Source organism: Melanotaenia boesemani, chromosome 23, assembly GCF_017639745.1.
Source record: "Melanotaenia boesemani isolate fMelBoe1 chromosome 23, fMelBoe1.pri, whole genome shotgun sequence".
Classification (NCBI taxonomy): Eukaryota; Metazoa; Chordata; class Actinopteri; order Atheriniformes; family Melanotaeniidae; genus Melanotaenia; species Melanotaenia boesemani.
In genome coordinates, this window is record NC_055704.1 from 18,112,201 (window position 1) to 18,134,226 (window position 22,026).

General features: G+C 39.0%; 2 protein-coding genes across 5 annotated transcripts in view; one reads left to right on the plus strand and one right to left on the minus strand.

The window, feature by feature from the left end:
• Nucleotides 1-206: 206 nt before the first annotated feature.
• On the minus strand, nt 207-21,572 carry ppp1r3aa (protein phosphatase 1, regulatory subunit 3Aa). Its single transcript, XM_041978192.1, has 6 exons — nt 21,493-21,572; nt 16,112-17,000; nt 15,284-15,342; nt 15,058-15,155; nt 13,263-14,563; nt 207-243 (listed from the first exon to the last, which is right to left on the minus strand). The coding sequence occupies exons 2-6, from the start codon at nt 16,897-16,899 to the stop codon at nt 207-209; spliced, it is 2,283 nt and encodes a 760-aa protein (XP_041834126.1). The 5' UTR covers nt 16,900-17,000; nt 21,493-21,572.
• foxp2 (forkhead box P2) overlaps nt 20,313-22,026 on the plus strand; it is a 96,947-nt gene continuing 95,233 nt past the window's right edge. For 3 of the 4 annotated variants that reach the window (XM_041977381.1, XM_041977380.1, XM_041977382.1), the window contains exon 1: nt 20,313-20,587. The gene's annotated coding sequence lies outside the window, so the exon portion shown is untranslated. The remainder of the gene's footprint in view (nt 20,588-22,026) is intronic. The other variant, XM_041977384.1, reaches the window with a different exon arrangement.

A 22,026-nucleotide genomic window follows, 5' to 3' on the forward strand; every position in this document is an offset into this window, starting at 1 on the left:
GTCTTTAGCTATTATATCCAATTCTCTCCCACATGTTTGCATATGGCTTGCTCCTGATCATAAATTACATCTTGTTTTTACATTCTTCTTTCCCAATTCTTTCTTGCCTGCCCTCCTAATCCTTTTCTTCAATCCTTAGCACTCTGTGTTAGTCATCCATGGTGTATTGTTAACCACACATAGATGAATGTGCTTAGACTAGCAAGTCAAGGGGGAGGAATGCAGGGGATATCAGTTGATGATCTAAAAAGAAGAGAAAAACATTTAAGGAGAACTTAAAAGTGACAAGTAAATTTAAGTTTTTCTGCAAAACATCATTTTAGAAAACATAACTTGTTTGAAATGCTTTTGGTACTCTAAGATGCTGTATTTTCCACTTTGTTGTCAAGATTTCCATTAGCGGGATTCTGTTTTAGAGAAATGGCATACTCACTGTTGATTTTTCTTTTCACATACAGTCTCTGTTTAAACAGTGAACAGCATGGTGTGCTATCATGTACATCCATGAACTGATTATACACATTTGTGCTGCAGAAGCTCCTCAGCATAACATGGCTTTTACAGCAAAATCTGTACAACATCCTTAATCCACACAAATGTCTCATTCTTAGCTTGACTCTCCACCATCTTTTCATTGGGATGTCAGCATTAATATTTTACCTTTTTCTTTTTTACTTTCAACCTCATAAATCCAATAGTTTCTTGTTTAAAAAGGATGCTACACATACAACTCCTTAAATATGTGTGCACGAATTGGCTGGTACACACAGACAAATCTGTATTTAGAGACAGATCTGTGCACAAGGGGTTTAGAGGCTCTTTTACAACTTCCGGGGAGCCTTACAACTTTGTGTACAGGGTGCATTTAAGTGCTGATGGAAAGCTGGATCATCTGTATTTTCATTGCATTTTTTATTCCAGTTATTTCAAAGTGGGAAGGATGCTTTCTAGTTTCACAGAAGTTAGTTTACACAGTTTACTTTCTTTTTTTTTAACCTGTCCTGTCCAGCATCGTAGCAAGCAAAATGATTATCTGGTTGCTGTATCGTGCTGAACTGCAACAGCTGGCAGAAAAATATCCTGGTAATTTTCTGCCAGAAAATCATCCCTTTTTCTGCAAAAACAATTTGCTCTGCCAAGGGGAGGCCTATGGGTAAGGCTCCTTTTGATAATCTGATTCATTCATTTATTTATTTATTTACTTTGAATCACAGAATATATGTAATCTTGCTGGACCTGACCGGAGGGGACAGAAAAAGATGGAAAATAGCAAAAAGATGCAAAAGGGAAAGAAGAAAGGAGACAAAAACATCACAGACAGAAGGAAACAACCCTTCAATCCACACCATCACCAGACAACAAACTGTTACACTTGTACATGAACACACCAGAAAATTTCCTACAACTTTTACAAAAAACAAAAGCAAACAGAGCTGCTAGGCTAAGAGTTTTTAAACAATAACCAAATCAAAAAGACATATCATGAAAGTAGCATAACAGCGACCAGAAACTAACTCACAGGAAAAATAAAAAGAAGAATTATCTCTTAGTGAATAAACACACTGGACAACTCAATGACTGTGTTAGCATTCAGAGCATGAGGAATAAGGAGTGATCACTGATGAAGAATGGTGAGTGAGATTGTGCAAATTGGACCACGCCTCTACGGAGGTCAGAGGCAGACCAGGGCAGCCCGGAGACCCGGGCTCTCAGCAGCAGCCCCGGAGCACTAACCCAAGCTACCCCACCACGAAGACGACTTCAGCCCCACCCGAAGGGCGGCAGAGGAGAGCCCCAGCAAGAGCCCCCCACGGTCTTGGGGCACAGGTCCCAGTGGGCCAAGATCGGCCCCGCCAGGGACCCGCCACCCAGGGCAGCCCAAGCGAAAGGCCCAAGGCCCCAGGAGCCCAGAAGCGGCCGCCCCACCCCCTCAAAGGCAAAGCCTAGGAGGACCAGGCCCCCTCAGACAACCACTCGGCGTAGGCCAGCACACACCCCGATGTTCCAGCCGCACACCCCGGGAACCAAGGCACCATCGACCCCCTCCCCCCACCCCCCACCTACTCCAATCTGCACCCCATATAACCCCACACTCACACCCTCCCCTGTGCCGTACCCACAAGCACTCGCCATCACACAGTCACGTCACACATAACCCACCCACCATGCTCCGTGGGGGACATCCCAGGCAGACCAGAGGATAGCAAGCCCCCAAGTGTCTCAGACACACTTTCCCATTGGATTTAATGGGAAAGTGTGTCTAAACCTTTGGCTGGTAGTATATGTGTTGCTCTAGGAGTAGAAATGAATGAATCAATGAATGAATGAATACTTTATTGTCATTGCATGAATCTCATACAATGAAATTTCACCCACCTCTAAAGAACTGCACACATACTCCAGCCCTCTCCCCAAACATTAAAATTAAGCAATAAAAACATGACCAAAATTAAAAGCAAGAAAATAGACAATAACAGCAATAAATGCAGAAAGAATGAGGCAGTCCAAAATTGAGGTGAAGTAAAAAGTGAGCGCAAAAGAAGTGCCATAATTAGTTGTTACTGTTAGTTGTAATGTATGTAATGAATGGGGGGGGAAACAGGCAGAGGAGAGAGAGAGTTCAGCATTCTGGCTGCTGCTGGGTAGAAACTGTTTGAGAGTCTGACAGTGTGTGTTTTAAGTGACATGTACCGTTTACCAGAGGGCAGAAGAGTAAACAGGTTGTGAAATGGGTGAGAGGTGTCTCTCACAGTAACAGCAGCTGCTACAACTTCTGGTATGGTAGATGTTATCCAGAGGGGGCAGAGGGAGGCTATGATCTTCTGGGCTGTTATCCTTACTCTGTCATCTTTGATGCTGGGTATGGACTTAATAACTGATCTTAGACAATCTTGTTGCAATAACCTGTTACCAGATTAAGCAAATAATTTATTTTGATTCTTTTTTGTTCAGTGTGACGTCATTCTGTGAATGCATCAGGAGGGATAAGTACAGAATTTTCAGTTTCCGTACAGCTGGCAGAAAAATATCCTGGTAATTTTCTGCCAGAAAATCATCCCTTTTTCTACAAAAACAATTTCTTGATGTGTTGGTGCTGTTGTTGGTCCTTTAGTTTTATTATGTTTAGGAAAAGATGAAAAAAAAAATCAATGTGGATGAAGATCGGCCTTATTATCAAAAGAAATTAAATATGAAGACTGTCTGGTTGCAAATGTTTTCTGTGCTATGCATGTTTTTTTTGTTTTTTTTGTTGTTGTTGTTTTATCTTCAGTTGCTGACTCCCCCAGGCTTCAGCTAATTCCACCAGTTAGCATTCAACCAACTTGTGGCATTATCTCCAAAGCATATAGCTTTTAAAAGCAGAATGCCATGCCTTTGAAAAAAAATCATTTATTCTGAAAGTGAAACAAATAGAAACTTCTATGAAAGACAAACAGGTGCTCTAGAATTAAGTTATAGCCCTAGAGATGAGTATAATAAGTCTCCTTGAATTACATCATGGGTAAGCAAAGTGGGAAAGACTTACCTGTTCATGATATGAAAATCAGACAATGGATGGATGACTTAAGTTTAAACAGGTGCTGGTTTAGTATTTTCACCAAATGTTGCTGTTTTTATGTATTTCGTGCTTGCTTGACCCTTCAACCTTCATTACAGGGATTTGTGGAAACATATTCCTCTTTAGAAATATAAATTCTTGTGGTAGCTTGTGGTGAGCAGCGACCACAAGAATAATAGCTTCTCTCTGAGGTACGTTATCTTCCTGCTTCCTCCTCCATCCATCTTATGTCTTCTCCCATCAATCAACTCCAGCTTAAGTAAATAATGTTGATGATCTAAATGAATGAACTGAGTGCAGCTGTTCTCGCTAGAAGAGATTAGATAGAAGCCCAAGATTCATCAGCCATTATGATAAGCATTTTGAATTTGTTGAGAAGTTGGTATATACACAGACACACACACACACACACACACACACACACACACACACACACACACACACACACACACACACATATATATATATATATATATATATATATAGTCAACTTGGTTTCTTTGTTTTGAGTTGCTATACCAATACTTTGATTTAGTTCTGCAAAAAACCAAAAGACAGACAAAAAACTAAAAGCTGAAATGAAGAAAAAGATCAAAGCTGACCCAAAGGAAAAAAAAAACATACCCTCCTATTTGTATGACCTTTTACTTAAAAAGAATGGCAGAGTGAGATAGGGAGAAAGCTCTCAGATGAAATCCATTTTTATGAGTCTGGCAGTCAACAATGTGTTTCTCCTTGGTACTGTGCTATCCTAACTGCCTATACATGATCATATAACAGAGTGCACAAGCACTTGCGTGCGTGCATCCTAGAGCTACACATTTTTCTACATTGTTCTGTCACATTTCACACACCCATATTTCCACCCACGCATGCAGTGGCATCATTATGGGCACAAACACATGAAAATGAAGCTTCTCAAATGCATGCACAGACCCACAAAATCACTCACAAGCTTACAGTAGGCTGGTGCAAAACATGACACAGTTTACCTTGGCTGCAGACTCACTGAATCACAGAGAAATCTGTCCCTGCTGTCCAAAAGTCTCAAAATTCTTCCTTTCTTTAAAGAACACACAAAATCAGTCAGTTTTAGTGCTTTTATGCCTCTTTAATGTGTCATAGAAAGGACAGTGGTGTTATATAATATGGACAGTTAATATTAACCTGAAGAAATTAATAGTGTTTTTATGATTTGATAGAATCTGTATAATTAGGCCTTTAAAATACTTTCAAGGGTTTAAAAAACATGGAAAACAAAGTTAATAGCCGTGCCAGCTCTTTACCATTAATTTCCCATCTGGTGTTGCAGAAGCTTGAAGGCCTTTATGAGCTGTGTCTGAGTTATTTAACCCTTTTCTGAGACCAAGATCACAGAGGGAATGGAAAGGATCCAGAAACAGAAAGTGAGAAAGAGAGTGGTTCTGACATTTAGGTCAGGCCAATGCTCTAAATGGCATGCAGACAGATTTACTGAGGGCTTTCATTAAGCCAACTACTTGTCTTCTGACAGCCACATACTCAGAGTGTGCCCAGTCATCACTAAAGCTTTTCTTAACCCTTTTGCTCCTTTTGTCCACTGTATGTTTCTCCATCTTGATCCAATCCCTTAAAATAAATAAATATCACTTTTTCACATTTTGTTTCATTACTCAATGAAACTTAAGTCAGGATTTACTTAAGTGTTGTTAAAACTTTGTTGTTCAGGGAACATTTGAAGAGTTGCCTTTGACACTTTGCCTCAAAAAACTGTCAAACTTTAGAAAAGAAAAACAACCCAACAACAGCAGGCAAAAGCCCAGTTAATTAGAAGTTTATTTGGGACTATATGTTATTATTATTATCATTTTTTTATTATCCAGGTTGAACTGGATTCAACAGCAACACCAGATTCCTCATCTTCTTCTAGATAAAGTCAAAGAAAATGACATTTAACTACTCAGCTTTGATATGATTCCACAAACTGACAGGTGTTGCTTTGCAAACTGATTTAATGTTAAGTGCAAACTCCCTTTGTTTCATTTTAAGCTACCAAAATTAAAAATAACCTTTTGCTTCTTTTTGTTCTTTAAGCCTTTTGACTAAGCTTTGTTGTTTATTGCATAGCAACAGAGCAAACCTGGAGACTTTTAATTCCAACCATGTATTTTTGTATCATCATTGCCAAATCATGAACATTACTTTTAATGGTCGCCCATCACAAGTTTCATAAAGATGTGTAGAGATGTGTTTAGTTTTATTAATGTAGGCGGACGACAACAACAGATGATATATTAGAAATGTGTCATCACTATTTATTCATTTGTAAGCACTGGCCAAATTTTCAGGAAAAAAAAATCACCTAAAAAGACAAGAATTGCTCAACAATAATAAGGCCCATCTGCATGTTCTTTGTGTTTAGGGACATCTAAGGACCTCAGACAATGCATTGCCAGTAAAAAAAAAAAGCAAGTGATTATGTCTGTCATTTTTTAAGTTCTTATAAGCGACACAGCTAAGCCTTCTTCACTCCAACAACATGTTAATCTTGACAAATCACTTCACGGACACTTGATCGGGTGATTAATTGAACTAAGAAAATAAACATTAACCCAATAGCATCCACTGTTGCTTTTCCACACCTTCATGGAAAACAGCTTCACTCACATATCTCTTCATCATCCTCTGTGGGACTCGTTTTGTAACTTGTTATAAGGAGTCTTACACAAATAGCTTTCAATGTTGTCTAAATCATTTTTATCATTTCTACTAAAATGTTCACCCTGTGTAATCACGTATTCTATTTCCTTCTAAGTTTCTTTTCATTACTCCATATTTAGAGCATAAACCGTGACTAATATGAGGCTGATACAGCATTCTTTATGTGTGATTTATCTGCACCTCCTCCTTCACTTTTTCTGCTCATTTCTCTTCTCATTCTTTTCTCACACCTCCTCGTCGTGATGACAACAAAACTCAAAGATGACAAACCAGGGTGTCATATTTTGGTTGTACTACAAATCTTAGCAAATGAAGGGAATTTTGATACAGTATACCTGACATGTAAATATGAGATCTGTGAGCTCAAATGAGAACAAGGGACCTTTAAAAACTATTTTATAACACATTCTACTAAATTGCTCAGTGTACTGTTTAAAAAAATAAAACTAAAATGAAAATTATGCATTTATAATTTTCTAAATCCGCACATATAATAAGTAAATTATGCAGTAACTGTTAAGTTTTGTATGCTGTAGGTAGTCAAATTGAAAATACTTGACCATTCTTATACTTCAGCCTATAGGTATCTCCTGTTGGGCAGGCTTTTATTCATGATTGGTGTCCAGTTTGGCCATATATGGTAAAATAACTCACATCTAACAATATGACATTATCTAGCAGGCAATAAAAGATATCTCTACAAACATGAACTACTAAAAACTATGATTCAGCTGCTGTAAATCTTTTTTTAATGGTAGCATCTAAGTACTGTTTAATAAAATACAGCAGGTTTTTCCTCACCTGAAAAAAATATATATATTTTTGATAACAGATATGACTGGGGGCCCCTGAGACTGTTGAAAGACAGTCGCAACAGTAGCATAATCCAAAATCCTGGTTTAGAACCGACATCTCAGTTCGGGTCCTTGTAGGCCAGGTTCTAGATGTTTCCCTGCTTCAACACACCTGATTCAAATAAATTGGTCACTGTGCAGAACTTAACAACAAGCTGTCTGATCCACTTCATTTAAATCAGATGTGTCGGAGCAGTGAAGCGTCTAAAACCTGTATGATAGGGACGCTTTAGGACCTGAGTTTGATATCCCTTGTTTCAGGAGAGATAAAATATGACCCTTCCCACTTATTATTCCCACAATTCCAATGGTTTCTTCAGTTAGTTTTTTTGGCTTCTTTTACCTGAAAAACTATCATATTTTGTATAGATCTTTTGAAGTCTCAGTGATTATATACATACATTATTTACTTATTTTTTTAAGCATCTGAACAATTCTAGCTATGGATGCTTAACTGGAAGAGCCAGGGATCAAATCACTGACCTGCCAAATTATAAATGAACCTCTTTTCTTCCTGAATCACAACTACCATACAAAATCATTAAGAAAGAGCCTATGGTCTTATGCCAGCTGTCTCAGATGAATTAGTCAGTGTACATAAATCAGAAGGAATAGTGAGTTACTGTCCCCCACATGTGTCAACTTTTAAAGGCCAGGTAGCAATGGCAGAAAGCCTGGCTGTCTCAGTGATGCAAGTCTACAGACATCTGGGAATGTTGACGCATTGAGAATAGACAGAGAAGGAGGTGAAGCTGAGGAAAGGGGTTGGCAGGGCAAGCATATTGTTAGCCTCATAGCCTCAAGTCATGTTTTAGCTAAATTGTGACATCTGTCTAATTGCAGTCTTCTAATATTGTTGATTGTGCATCATTGAATATAAAACCTTAAAACATGACTTTGGCAATTATGCTTTTAGGCCATTGATATAGATTTGCTGATAAAGGGAGAGAAGGGGGGAGGTGGGGGTCTCAGACAGATGATACTGGCAAGACTGAAGGCTGAGGATGCAAAGCACAAGGAGGCTGCGACAATGGACTGGAGAGAAGAATGAATAAAAAGTTGTTCCCTAAACAGAGGAGTGTGCGAACGATGCGGTCTGTCAGGTCTCCAATCTGTCAGCAGAGTGCCTCTGGTCCCCTCAGGCCACACAACAAAGCACTGCCTCATTTTGTGCTCTCTTTCACTCACATTGCCTGTCCTCATGCACCCTCTTGTCCCTAGCAGTGCACTTTACTGCAAAGTGATTTTGCCAATGGGAGAAAATAGATTGTTGTTTTGTTGCTTTTTAAATTGTTTTCATGCTTAATCTTACAGCTCGAGTTTAAAATCCTGCTCATCATACGTTCAAATGTATTTTGAAGGAGATCATGCAATTATTGTGTAACATATATTTATTTAATTTGTGTATTTTTTTCAGTTTCAACTAAAATCTTTTGGTTTGAAACCAACTGTATGATCTTTGAAAAGTGAAGCTGCACTGACATCTCCTGGAAGAACTGCAGCAATGCATCTGGTTCTTCAGAAAATGAACTTTCTATTTTTGTTTTGTCTTGTTTTTACCTCCACTTTAAATTTAGATTTAAAGTTTTTAACTATATTATGACAAGATGGATTCTTTCTTTTTTTGTAAAATTAAAAATAACCTTAGTATTAGCATTTGTAGTATTCTCTTTATTTGGAGAATAAGCTAAAATGTTGTTAAGAGAACTTAAGTTATTTTTTTAAGTTTCCTCTTTGGTTCCTCCTTTATCTATTAAAAAAAAAAAAAAAACAGACAAAACTATCTCCTGACAGCTAAATGAAGAAAAAAATGTATGATTGTAACGTCTTAATTCAGCTGTGTTGACTGAGGCTGTGCTCAAATGTAGTGTGGCATCTCCATGATGTCTTCACCTCACATGATAGTGCATTCCTTATAATAGGTTGCCTCCGTGCTCTTTTATCTCCACATACACACATACATAGGAATGAATACCAACTCTCACATACACACACACACACACACACCAGTCTTACTACCTTTGTGGGGTCTCCCCAATGATCCTCCTGAACCTAACCCTTAAGCATCATAACTTTATTGTTTACCCTTACATTAACCTAATTATAAACCGACGCCCCCCAAAAAGTATGAATTCCAACAAAAGCCACCCAGCCCTGTAGTCTTCATGAAACTGTGAGACCTCACATGCATACGAGTCACTGAGACCCCACAAATATAGTCCTGTATACACTGTGTAATCTGAGAGGGCGAAGGACGAAGGTATCACCACATGATGGCAAGCTCTCATTTTAGTTTTGTATCACAAGGTTCAGGGCGTGATCCAGAGAGTCAGTTATCCACGTCCACCTCAACAATCTCATGTGAACCAGATTAAAATTTATCTCAGCCTTTTCTCCAGTAAAAAAAAAATATATATATATATATGTATATATATATATATATATATATATATATATATACGTGTGTGTGTGTGTAATCATAAGTCCAAATCAAGCTTTGACATCTGGATGCAAACAACTAATAATGAATCAATTGATGTTGATCATAAGAAAATATCAACAAAAGTGATAAAATTACACTTTAAAAACAAATTCATTGCTCCTCCTGATAGCTATTTTACATCTCACTGCCATCTTCACTTGTATGAGTGCAGCCTTCTCTCTCTCTCTCTCTCTCTGCCGCATGCAGCATTGATTAATCTATAATCCTTACACGTTGTGAGTTTGTCAGTAATACGGCATATGGCCTCACACCTCTGTGTAACCCAAGTTAGTTAAGATTCTGCCCAGGTCTCTCTGTTTCTTTCCATCACTGCAATGTTTTTTGTCTGCACACACTGTAGTGGCTGTGCCAGCTCTGTACTCTGCCTCCTCAGAGCAGCGCCCTATGAAGAGCAAATCTATGCCAACACTGGCTTTTTGCCAGTTAGCCAAAGGTGCTAGCATAAGACCAGTGCCAGCTTACAAAAGGTCAACATACCCCAGACAGGATCAAGTAACTTCTACTGAACTGCAGTGTCATAAAGATACTACTCAATAGCCAACAGCCTTACCAGAGCTCAAAACTCCATGTTGGTCTATTGCCAAACTGAAAGTTACTGCAATGCCTACATAGTTGTGAAGTGCATTGCACTGTAAAACAGAGTGGTTAAATTTTATTGTGTACTTTATGTACCATGCATCAGATCTACCATTCTTTAGGCTAGGCCACATTTATGTGCACCACAGCTCTAGATGAAAGGCTGTTATTCCTGTCCTTAGTTCATGCTGCAGTGACAGATAGAGTAACATTGTGTAGATTCTTCATGTTCTGACAAAAGTCCACTGAACTGCTGAGGTGGATACAGCTTGTTCTAGCACAACCCACAGACAATTGGTATGACTGGGGTCAAGGGATACTGTAGGTCTGATTGACATTTTGAGCATTTTTGTCTTGTTTCTCAAGCAAATTGATGCAAAGTGATAAATTGTCCTGGAAGAAGGAGGGTGCAGCTGTTGGGGAATGTCATTATATTCACTTAAAAGGCAGGAGTGTTCCACCGTTGTAACAAGGTGATCAAAGCTACTCATCTCAACAGTGCTTTGTGATGGAGGCAAGAAAAATAGTATATTATTGACTTAATGAAATGCCTTCAAAAGACTTCAATCTGCAATCTTATTCAGTGTTAAATACACTGATAATGGGACAAATTTAACTAAATATAAAACACTGAATTTAAGAAAGCAGTGCTGATTAATTCCATCAATACAATTTGATGTCAATGTAAAAGCATAAAAAAACACAAAAATTCTAAGATTGTGAATTTCTTTTATTAAAGAAAATCAAAAGAAGTCATCTGTTCTATTTGGTACATTGTGAAGTGGTTTTGGGCCCATAAAACACAGCAAATATACACACATGAGACACATAAATGTTTCCTTAAAAAATTGTCTGAATTCACGCAAGTGAATATGATCTTAATTAAAGTCAAAACAAATGTAAATTGCCCACATCCTCCACGATTCAGTGGATCTCAACCTGCATATCACATTTACCAAAGGACCACATAGGGCCCTCTCTGAGTGAACTGGATAAAATATTGACTATATTTAGCTTTATTTTAATGGATTATTGGTAATTGTCGTACTGGTTCACATACTCAGTAAAATATGACAATATACAACCAAACACACACCATACCAGAACAGTGTGTACCACTGTCTAATTCGATGATATTCAAGCTTCCAGTCTAGGTTAAACGCACAGAGAAGATGTTACTGTTAAAAATGCCACACAATGCAACTTGAACAACTTTTCTCCAATTTGAGCCTATCCCACTATCTCTTTGTCTGTCCTCATAAGGTCTGTCCTCCACTTGAAAATCCACAAACACAAGGAAAATACATAGAGAGTACAGAATGTGGGGGAATCATAGAGGGAAACAATGACAAAGAATCCACAAACCAAGAAGGCACAGATAATAAGTCTGGTGATGTGGGTGGTGCTATATAATACAGTCCACCATAAAAGAGCATGTGACTCTATTGCTTTCTCTGAGCTCAGATGTTTGTGAGAAAGGTGGGTTGATTGATGAACACTCTCCATGTGAGTGGCTACATGGTCTTCCATTTGGCCACTTGTCTCCTGATGGGTGACTGATCTTTCTTTAATTTGACAGTCGTTCTCCTGATCCTTTGGAAAACTGAGAGCTTGGTCTGATTCAGACAATAACTGCCCACTATGAGCTGCTGAAGTGGTGATGATATTTTGTCTGAGATGAGCACTTGAATTCAAATCAAAATGTAATTCAGAAAGATTGTGAGTTTGCTCTGCTGAGGCAAGTGACTGACAACTGTCTTTTGGAGAGCACTCATTGCTTTCAATCACAAAAGTTTGCTTTGGGCCTTGACAGAGACTTGAGTTTGAACCTGTTTCTGATTCTGTCAGGGAAAATACACCTGAATCAAAAGTGTCACTCAAGTCTTTCTCCAAAATTAGATGGCAGTCTTGTGTGGTGTCTGCCAGCCTGTTCCTCATTTCATCAACAGGATTTGTGTGTCTTCCAGAAGGCTGCACCTCTCGAACAAAGACCTCTTCCCAAATCCTCCTCACCAAATCTTCTCCAAATCTTTCTATGAACATCTGCTCCAATCTCGGCTCTATCACTTCAAGTGATCCTGCGTTTTCTGCTCTAATGGGGTCGTTTGCTCCTTCTGATAGTTTTTTATATTCAACACATAGAGAGCTCTCAACTTCTGCTGACAACTCTTCTCCTTTCATTGCATTCCCCTTCTCCCCATGGGGGGTTTCTACATTGCCATTACATATCAACTCTCTCATTGCCTCTTTTTTCAATTCTCCAAAACTCACCCTCTCATCTTCCTGAATCATATCTACTTCTATTCTTTCTGATGTCTGAGGTTGGTGTTCTGTTGAAGTGTCTCTTTTTGTGACATTCTCCTTTGCCATATCTTCTTCTAGGCTTATTTTGCTACTTATGTCCTCTTTTCGACCCCCGAAGTCTTCCTGCAAGTGAGTTTGTTGCTGTTCAACCACCTCCAAAAGGTTTAGGTTGCATTTATCTGTTGAACAAGTTCTGACTTCCATTGAGTACACTGTAAGTTTTGTATGTGCTGAAGGGTTTATTTCCTGCCGTTCCATTGCTTTTTCATCACAGCTTAATCTTTTTTCCTTTCCAGTCGGATTTAATACTTGCTCATCTTTTTCATATTTCAGTTCAGAGCTTTGCTTTGTTTGTGTCAATGCTAAGTCCTCCCTCTTCTGAATACGTAGCTCTTCTCCCACTGGGATTGGCCTTGACTGTTTGTTGCATGCTTCCACAATGAATGATGGGCTTCCCATCTGGCCAGATGAATTTAGCTGTAAAGTGTCATCATTATGTTGCCATGCTTGCTTAGTCGATACCTTTTTTCCATCACTTAAACCACTAAGTCCTTCTGTTTCATTGCTTGTTGTCTTTTGTAATGTGTCTGTGTTTGGGTTATTTGATAGTACATCATTATTCTCTGTTCTGTTTTGCTCAAAACTTTCCCCACATGTATGTGACATTGCAAGTCTTCTTTCACTTCCACCACTCTCACTCAGTTGGAATGGATTTTCACTGTTTTGGGTCAGCCTGAATTTTTCACACTGTGATTCATTTGCATACCTTGGGGATATTTCGCACTCTTCGGTCTGTGGCCTATATATCTCCTCTCCTGTAAACGCTTTCTTTTCCATATAGTTCATCGTGATCTCCTCCTCCACTTCTTGTCTGGAGTTAGAAAAGACACACATCTCCCCATCCTTTTCCTCCTGCCTGATTGTCTCCCTAAATGCCAACATGTCATCTGTTGCATTGTGTGTGGTACATGTAACCTCCCCTTCCCCGATGGAAGAAAGACCCTCATCCTGCCTTGCTCCCTGTGAGATCCTATCAACAGCGCTGGCATTCTGAGACTCTGGCATTGCTGTCATGTCTGTTGTCTCAGACTCCCCTGAGCTTGTTACCAAGTCAGCAGTGTGCAATATGAAGGGCTCGTCTCCTCCTATTCCTTCTGCTCTTCCTATTATTCCCTCACTTTCTCGCTCCCAGACTGCATGCTTGTGACACTCAGTTGGACTATCAACAGTGTCCTCGGACAGAGGCGTTGCCCCCTTGAGGTTAAATTCCTGTGGAGTGTCTGTTACAGCGTTTGTCTGTGACCTTTGGAAAGCATCATGCGCCAATGGGTTGTCATCTCTTGGGCCCCTGACACATGCTTCTGCTAGTTGATGATCTTCAGTGTTCAAGGCAGCAGTAGCTGATGATGTTTCGCAAGCGTCTGACAGCAGCTGACATACAGCTAAGGTGTGTGAGTGTGAGGTGGTAGGTGTATCTGTGCCCACCTGAAGTTCTAGAAAGTCTTGACTTCTTGCTGCATATTGAATTTGGGGCAGCTTATCATTTGAAGGAGACACAGATGCTGCTGTCTGCAGCCATTCTGCCTCAGGAACATTAGAGTGGTCCTTATAGCTGGGCCCATTAAGAAAAGCCTGCCATTCATCACTCATAGGGGTTTCTTTATTGTTAGTATCATCTGTACTTTTAGGAAAAGTCTCCCACATATTATTAAAAGAAGGTGTGTTTTCTTTAGACGCTTTTGACAAAGTCCTTTTAGCTCTTCCAGTCCAGATGTCATCCACATCGACAGTGCCCCATTGCTGTGGTATATCGTTGTTCCAGTCCAGTGGAAGCAGAGGAATCTGATGGTAGGTGAGTACCGGTGGACTCTTGCTCAATTGCATCTTTTGGCATTTATGGGGTAAGCTGACAGAATCACCACATGGAGCTGGCGTATGCTGAGAAACCTTTTGGCCACAGTGTGAATCATGTGGATATGCCTTTGATAGTTGCTGCCTCTTTAGGGAGAGGTAGTCCTGCACATGTGCCAAATGTGTTGCTCTGCGTCGGTTTTTTACACTTTCAACCTGTCAAGAAGGCCAGAAGTCAAAGGTCAGGTCAAGTGTTTACTTCACTTTACCTACAGGCTAACTGCCCTATGTGTTGTTAATCTGTAACGTCATCAGGTTTATAGAATGCTTGTGTCGGCATTCATTTATATGTAATATTACAGTGATGATGCAACGCATTGCAATACTGCTGTAACCTCAACTCATAACCCTAATTATGTTTGAATCATCAATTTTGCTGCATGTGTACAAGCACGTTGCATTTATTCTTAGTGGTTTGCACACGAGTGATCTCAGACCTCTTCTCAAGTGTCAGGTTAGCTGGCTTCCTCAGTCTTGCTCAGCACTGCGTATGATATGCACATGAAATGATATGCATTTTTTCTTCAGCTGCCTTACCCCACGTTGTAGATAGAACATACTCTGTGTACTTTCACAACAAACAGATTTTTTTTTGGTCACACAACATGTGAGTAGCATTTTTTTAAGTAAAGATAAAACATGGATCTCACCCAAGGCTTATGCTCTTCACAATGAAGTAGCAGTTGCATCTCTGTGATGTCCATCGTCTCTCTGCCAGCCCTTTCTACATTATGTGCTGCTTCTACTTCTAAAAAGTAAAAAATAAATAAATAAACAAATAAAAGTAGCTAAACTAGCTTGCACTTGCATGTAGTTATTCATACACATACATACATACATATGCACCCACATAAATTTCAAGTACTGTGAACACACCTGCAGAAACACTATTTGTGTTAATAGTGTCCTTGGTCTTTCCCTCAGTAGTTCCATTCCTGTAGTTCAAAATAACAATACACAATTACAGAATCTCACACAGTGTAATTTCACCTTACCTGTTTATTTACCTAAATTCTGCTATATTGTGTGTTTTATTTTTCTTTTCTTTGATATATATATATACATATATTAAGACTGTTGTTGTTCATTTAATAATAATAATTTTTCACTGCATATTGCATAAATTAACCATGTGACTGACTAGAGTTTGGCCAAGTGCAAAACTGAAAAGCTTTCAATTCAAGCCCAATACCAGTGCTAGGATTAAGCTACATAGCAGTAAATGTGCACAAAAACAGGGTATAGTCTTCATGTTACCTGCACAAAAGCCTTTGAAAGTCTACCCTATGTATTGCAGTTACTCATATAGTAATAAGGAACTTTCACTCATATGAAACCTGCACAGACATCTGACCATAAAAGGAGAATATTTGTCCTGCAAGCAAACATTCTTTATTGAGTAGTTACATAACAACTTTGTATAAACACACAAAGGTCCAACTAGCAGGTTTTATTGCATTCAATTTCACTTAATTAGAAGAGCAGCACACTGTAAATGGACCACTCACACTGTGTCAAATTTCAGCTTTAGGCCTCTCCTTCTTCTGCTCGAGTTCTACCACAAAGCCTAGAAAAATCTTTAAAGAATTTAAGACTGTTGTATTGGAATATTGATAACAGTGTTGTGCTTCGGCTCACAGGGATTAAGTGACTTTTGTCAGCAGAAGCGTGTTTGAAAAAGAATTTGGCATCACGTTCTCTCACCTGTTAGCTCTGAGACAGCTCCTCTTGCTCTTATAGATGCTGTTTTCCTCTTGTGTTTGGGGAGCGTGCTCCTTCACGTGTTCCTTTTGGTGGCAGAACAGCACATAATTCATTTCCTTGTTATTAGCCCAGAATGTGCCCGCTGAAGTTTCATAACGGAGACAGAATTCCACTCTGGTGCCTTCTTTTTCAAAGGGAGGAATCAGAGTATACCTGAAGGTAAACCTGTCTGTTTTCCTATCACTGGATCCAGGCACGTACTCTGCCAGCAGATCAAAGTAACTTTTCCATCGATCCATGGTTATCCGAGCATAAACGCTCTTGCTGTAGCAGAGGTTGACCACCCTAATGATGCCACGGATGGTGGTGGTTCCAGGAAGGAGCTCAATGCTCTCCAGCTCCACCATCTGTGCCTGCAGCCTCTGGTCCAGCTCCTCTGGGGATGAGGGGGATGTAAACAGACAAGAGAGATAAAACTCCTCTGATGAATGGGCTGCCGGCCTTTCATTGGTCCAGCTTATCTCAGACTCTGTCACCTCGGCATTGTCAAACTCTTTAACTGACACCAAGTCGAGACCAAAGGCATCTGCAAACGAAACCTTCCTGCGAACAACTGGTGGGGGTTCTGGTTCTGGTTCTGAATCCTCATCCGCTTCTTCATCTGTAGTAGAGCCTGTAGGAGAAAAGGCCTCTGCTCCTCCCTCATCTTGTTCCCCATTTTTTTCCTCTTCCTCCTCCTCAGCCATCACCCCTGCCCTGTTTGAAGGCTGAATGTACAAAGCCTCCATAATGCGTGATGGTGTGGGAGGCAGCTGTTTGCCTGTCGTTCTGTCTGTCTGGCTCGGAGGGTGGCACAGACCAGAGTGCCCCTAGCCTGGCTGCACTGATACTGTAGAGGGGAGAGCAGGAAGAGGACGTGACTTGACAGATGGAGTTTGGTTACAGCTGAGCACTGAATCTGAGCCAGGCCTATTAATAGGACACAACTAGACCAAGCCTGACTGGTTATCCTTTCAGTTAGCCTCTCAGATTATTATCGCTGGCTATGAAATAAATTAATAAAAGACACTTTGTTTGCAAATGTTTTACCTGTTTAAACTCCAAAATCACGCTGAATTAAATCCATACTTTACGCCACATCCATGCTTTCTCTTTCAGACTGGCAATGTTATATAAACAAATTTAAGTCCGAGTCTCTCTTTGACCAAAAATCAGCTGTTTAAAGACTTGTCTGTCCTGCTGAAGTGCCCCCTATGAAGAGTGAATCATCCTCCCCACTGCTGGGGAGCTGATGCTGACCACTTACCCCTCACGTCGAGAGGAGGAAATGAGAGACTGTCCATCAATTATGTATTAAATCACTATTAGTTTTATTGCTGTATTTGTGCGGCTTCTCTCATTTTGTTCTGCAGAGCCTCTAGTATCACCACCAGAAGAGGCAGTCTTTATTTTTGTAGGTTCATTGCATCTTGGAAAAGAAAATTACTTTCTTCCTCTCAGCAGACTGAACTTTGTATTCCTATCTTTTAAAATGTGTGTGTGTGTGTGTGTGTGTGTGCACATTTAAACAAAACCACCTTGAACAAGAAGTTTAATTCAAGTCAGCCCTGATAAGCAGTGTAACTATACCCCCAAATTCAGCAGATCCTGTAAATTGACTTTAGTGTTAGTTATACAATCCTTCACAGATAGGCAAGTGAGGATTTGTCCTCAAAGAACCCTTTGTCCTTCATTTTGAAACCAAAGAAGTTCTCTTCTGGGTTTCAACTGCACTTTGGTCTCTAAGTCACATTGTATGTGGTGTTGCAATGGTTTATTTTAATCATGAAATACAAACAGTTTCTAAATAAAAAGAACAGGATTTGTGCAACATTGTGATGTAGAAATAAATACCTAACAACATGTGTGTCTAAAGTGTATCAGTAGATGGCACTATGTGATCAAAATCGAACTAATGCCAGCTTATTCGACAACCAGGCTTCATTCATTTATATTTTCAGATGACAATTTTTTTATTTTTTTTTATTTTTTTTTTCTGTCACAGTAGCTTCCAAATGTTCAAGTAGCGTTCCAGAGAATTATTCAAGACCGAAGAAAAAATAAATAGATGAGAAAACTTGTTACTTTGAAGTCTTATCCCCATTACCTTGAGCAAAAATTTCAAAGTTGACCAATAGGTGGCAGCATAAGCCCACCACAACTTCATAGTAGTTGTTTTTCCCCCCTTCCTGATACTGTACCTTCACATTTTTCCAGATGCTGTATCGCCCGCTTTCTGTTTAATCAGTTTTTTTTTTTTTTAAGATAACTGTAAGGTTTTCCAATGTAAACAAAATCAGATAATACGCCAAAATAAGAGAGTTCATTTTGGCTGGTAAGAATTTATGATGTGCATTTCCTTACTCTGAAAAGACTTTTAAAAAAAATAATTTCACCAAAAAAGGAAATTGATATAAATTTATATTTCAATGGGGGGGGCAGTTTGACGACATTTTGTATGTAGTGTGTATTTTGTTAATACTGACCTGGTGCAGGATATTCATATAATGCGTATAAGTCTAAAACATAAATCAATATGAACATAAACAACATGAAAATGTTAAATTCATCTTTATTTTATATATTTTTTAAAAATGCGTCCTATATGTAAATATTGGATAAAACTTGTGGACCTTTACACACGAAAATGTCGTAATGTTTTTTGTTGTATTTTTTTTTATCAAGTTTTACAGTAATGAATAACATAAAAATCATAATATATACTTAAAAATATTGACAGGAGTCAGAATAAGACAAGATCCACTTAACTCTTTCTTATATTACAAAAAAGGGGGGTAGGAGGGAGAAAAAGAAAAGATTAACCCCTACCCTTTCCTTTCTAATCTGGTCATTCATTTCTTCACTGGGAAGGTCGCAGCTTTTTCTTTTCTTTTTTTTTTTTTTTTAAGGAAAAGGCAGACGACACGCACAAAAGTAAATCATTTTAATTGCTGTTCAATAAATGTTTTGCTTCGAATTTACTGCATTTAGAATAAACAGACTAACGTTATGATATTCTGACAGCAAGTTTAATAATAATCATACATAATAATAATAATAGTAAAATGTTCAATTAATGATCTAATCTTTTATTTCAAAAAGAAGAGATATTTATTTACTAATGATTTTGTTTAGGTCGTCTCGTTTTAGACATATTCACACTGAAACTTAAAAATGTGTATCATTTTTTTATAATAATAATAACAAAAATCTACGCTCGAATAGCTATATATCTCTCTGCAAGCTTTAAATTTAGTGAGGTGCACGTAAAATACTCTAAAATAATAAAACTCGCAATTAAACGCGCATTTTTTAAATTATTTTTTAAAAGGCTGCTAAAGCTAATTTTTTAATCTAAATATATCTATTTGTGCGATGATAGACATTCAAGCATAACTTGTCACAAATTTGGACCGCTCATATTTCTGTGTTTAAAATGTACATAGTCAGCTATACTCCACATTATCTATATGAATGATGGTAAGTCTGTCTTAGGGCGATTAATAGACAAAAAGTGATTGATTGATCATCCACCTTCATAGACAAAATAATCTTGATCAGTGTGTGGTCTCCACAGTTTGAAGCTGCAGTAAGTTGATGGTATAAAATTAGTATTTCCGGAATGCATAATGATTTCACCAAACTTTATTTTACCTCCCACATTCCTAATTGTAAAGGGTTTTGCATTAAAAACCACTAAATGTGGAGTTTCTGCAGCAAAGCGCACGGTTTGAATATCTTTTGCTCGGATGGACCGTTCCGTTAAGTTCGCAGGCTCAGTCCCCTGCAAGCAGCACTACACTATCGCTCGCGCTTTCCTGCAAGCTTACCTGCTCACGACGCTATAAGGTCAGACCGCGATACGTTTTTTAAAAAATAAGAAACAAACTTTTGTTGTTTTTTTTCTCTTTAAAAAGAAAAAAAAAGTTTTTTTTATTTACATAGCAGGTGGCCCTGACGTCACATGGGGTCGCAGTACGCCCAAAAATAATATACACACCTCCGCACACAAGCAAGTGCCTCCCCCCCCGGGGGGGTTTTCTAGTCCCAAATATACTTGCTTGCTGGGATACAGCTTGATGTGTGTTTGAATCGTAACGAGGAAAAAAAAAAAAAAAAACAAGGCGCTTCTTCCTCGCATTGCGCGTCATTCAAACAGGGCTCAGTGTACTGCTTTTCTCTCTGTTGCATTAGTAATAACAGCGGCGTTGACGAGAGACAGCAGGAGAGTGTGTGTGTCTCCGGCAGCGGTGCCCAGCGGAGGAATATTGAGCTTTTTATTTACTCTGCAGCTTGTTGTTCATTTTCTCAACGTTATGGTGAACTTGGACAGTCACGTGCGAACATCTCCGCAAGTATAGAGGACGACGACTTCTCACCTGGTGTGTCCCTTTGACTTCACCGTGAGGGGAAAAATATACCTGCCATTTTTTTGTGGTAAGTTTTTCTGCCCAGGAGCTTATTTCTCTCCGCACCCTTTGACTTCTTTACCTCTCTGTCCCGTAGCACGTGCATTAGGAAGTGGACAGCCGGTCACAAGTTTCCCCCTGTTGTTACTTTAAGAGCACTTTGTTGCATGACTTGCAACGTTTCCTTGTTATTTACAAGTTGCGCGAGGACTTTTATGTGCTTTTTTAAAATTACCAAGCATCTGTTGACAGGTTCTCCCCCCACCCCCCCTCGGCTCTTTAAGGTTAGGACCCTCAGATAGCGCTTTTCCCAGTCTGAACGCTGACTTTGAAATGCAAGCTTATTGTATAATTGTTTTAACCTTAAATGATCCATTTTAATAAGAGCCACGTGACAGTTTACACACTTGCACTGACATTACCCAGATAAGGCTTATTTGTAAATAAGTTTAAATAGCGTAGTGTTAGATTTTAACTATTTTGTTTTAATTTACAGCTATTTTACAACTCTTGTCTAGCCTTTTTTTTAAGGAGATTGCAGAAATTAAGAAAACAAGTAAAGTGTTTTAATGTTTAATCTGTTTTGTGCATGTTAGATTTTTTTCATTGCATCCTCTATTTAAAATAATAATAATAAAAATAATTATGCAGTTTTCCTGAAATTCCTTCAGTGCTCCTGTCTTATCACCTGTGACAGACAGCATGCAAAAAACAAGAAAAAAAAATCCATTATTGATAAATATATTTGATATGAATGCTAAAGGTTGTAGGTTTTTTTTTTATTTTAGCTTTTGCTGTGCACAAAATTAAAGACTAAATTGAATGTAGATTTTATGAATAGATTGTAATTGTATTTGATTATCAGTGTGCTTTATATGCAGGACTGATAAATGCATTATCAATACATATGACTGTCAGGAGTCAACGGCTTACCGTAGTTGCAGGCTCCATTTTTATATTCCATCTTTTTCGCTGTCCCGTGACAAACAGGGATGCTGGTAGCGTATTACGTTTCATCATGATGAACCTGCAATTAAAACTCATTTATCTCAGGTCTAAAAGCTCCTTCCGAGATGCTCTGTTACCCTCTGTTTCTTGTCACGCCTTAATCACTATGGCCAAAAAATCAATAGATGTATCTTTTTTTCCCTCCCCCTTGTAAAGAAATTCTAACGAGGCATTGGGAGTTGCAAAACTCTCCTGGCCTGTCCTCTGATCAGCTTTCACCCCTGGATAAGCTGGAGCCACCCTCCTTGTTCAAGCTGCAGGGTGCACAGGTGTTCCTTCCTCAGTTATGCAGGTGTGGGCCAAGTCCTTCCCACCTCACTCAGCAGTTCTTACTCTTCAAAGGCCAGGCAGCAATAAATGCCCCTTGTGAAATATGTCAGCGACAGTGCACAATCAGCCCCTTTGTTGAAATGCCCCTGTAATCATTTCTTAAAGCATGCTGTAAAACAGTGCATACGC

What these genes read in the sequence shown, in the direction of transcription:
- ppp1r3aa (XM_041978192.1), bottom strand. Translation starts at nt 16,899, where the DNA reads ATGGAGGCTTTGTACATTCAGCCTTCAAACAGGGCAGGGGTGATGGCT. An exon ending in AGCTGTCTCAGAGCTAACAG is followed by an intron (nt 15,343 to 16,111) that starts GTGAGAGAACGT and finishes TTTGAACTACAG; the next exon opens with GAATGGAACTACTGAGGGAA. An exon ending in GAGTGCGAAATATCCCCAAG is followed by an intron (nt 244 to 13,262) that starts GTATGCAAATGA and finishes TCTTCTTTTTAG; the next exon opens with ATCATCAACTGATATCCCCT.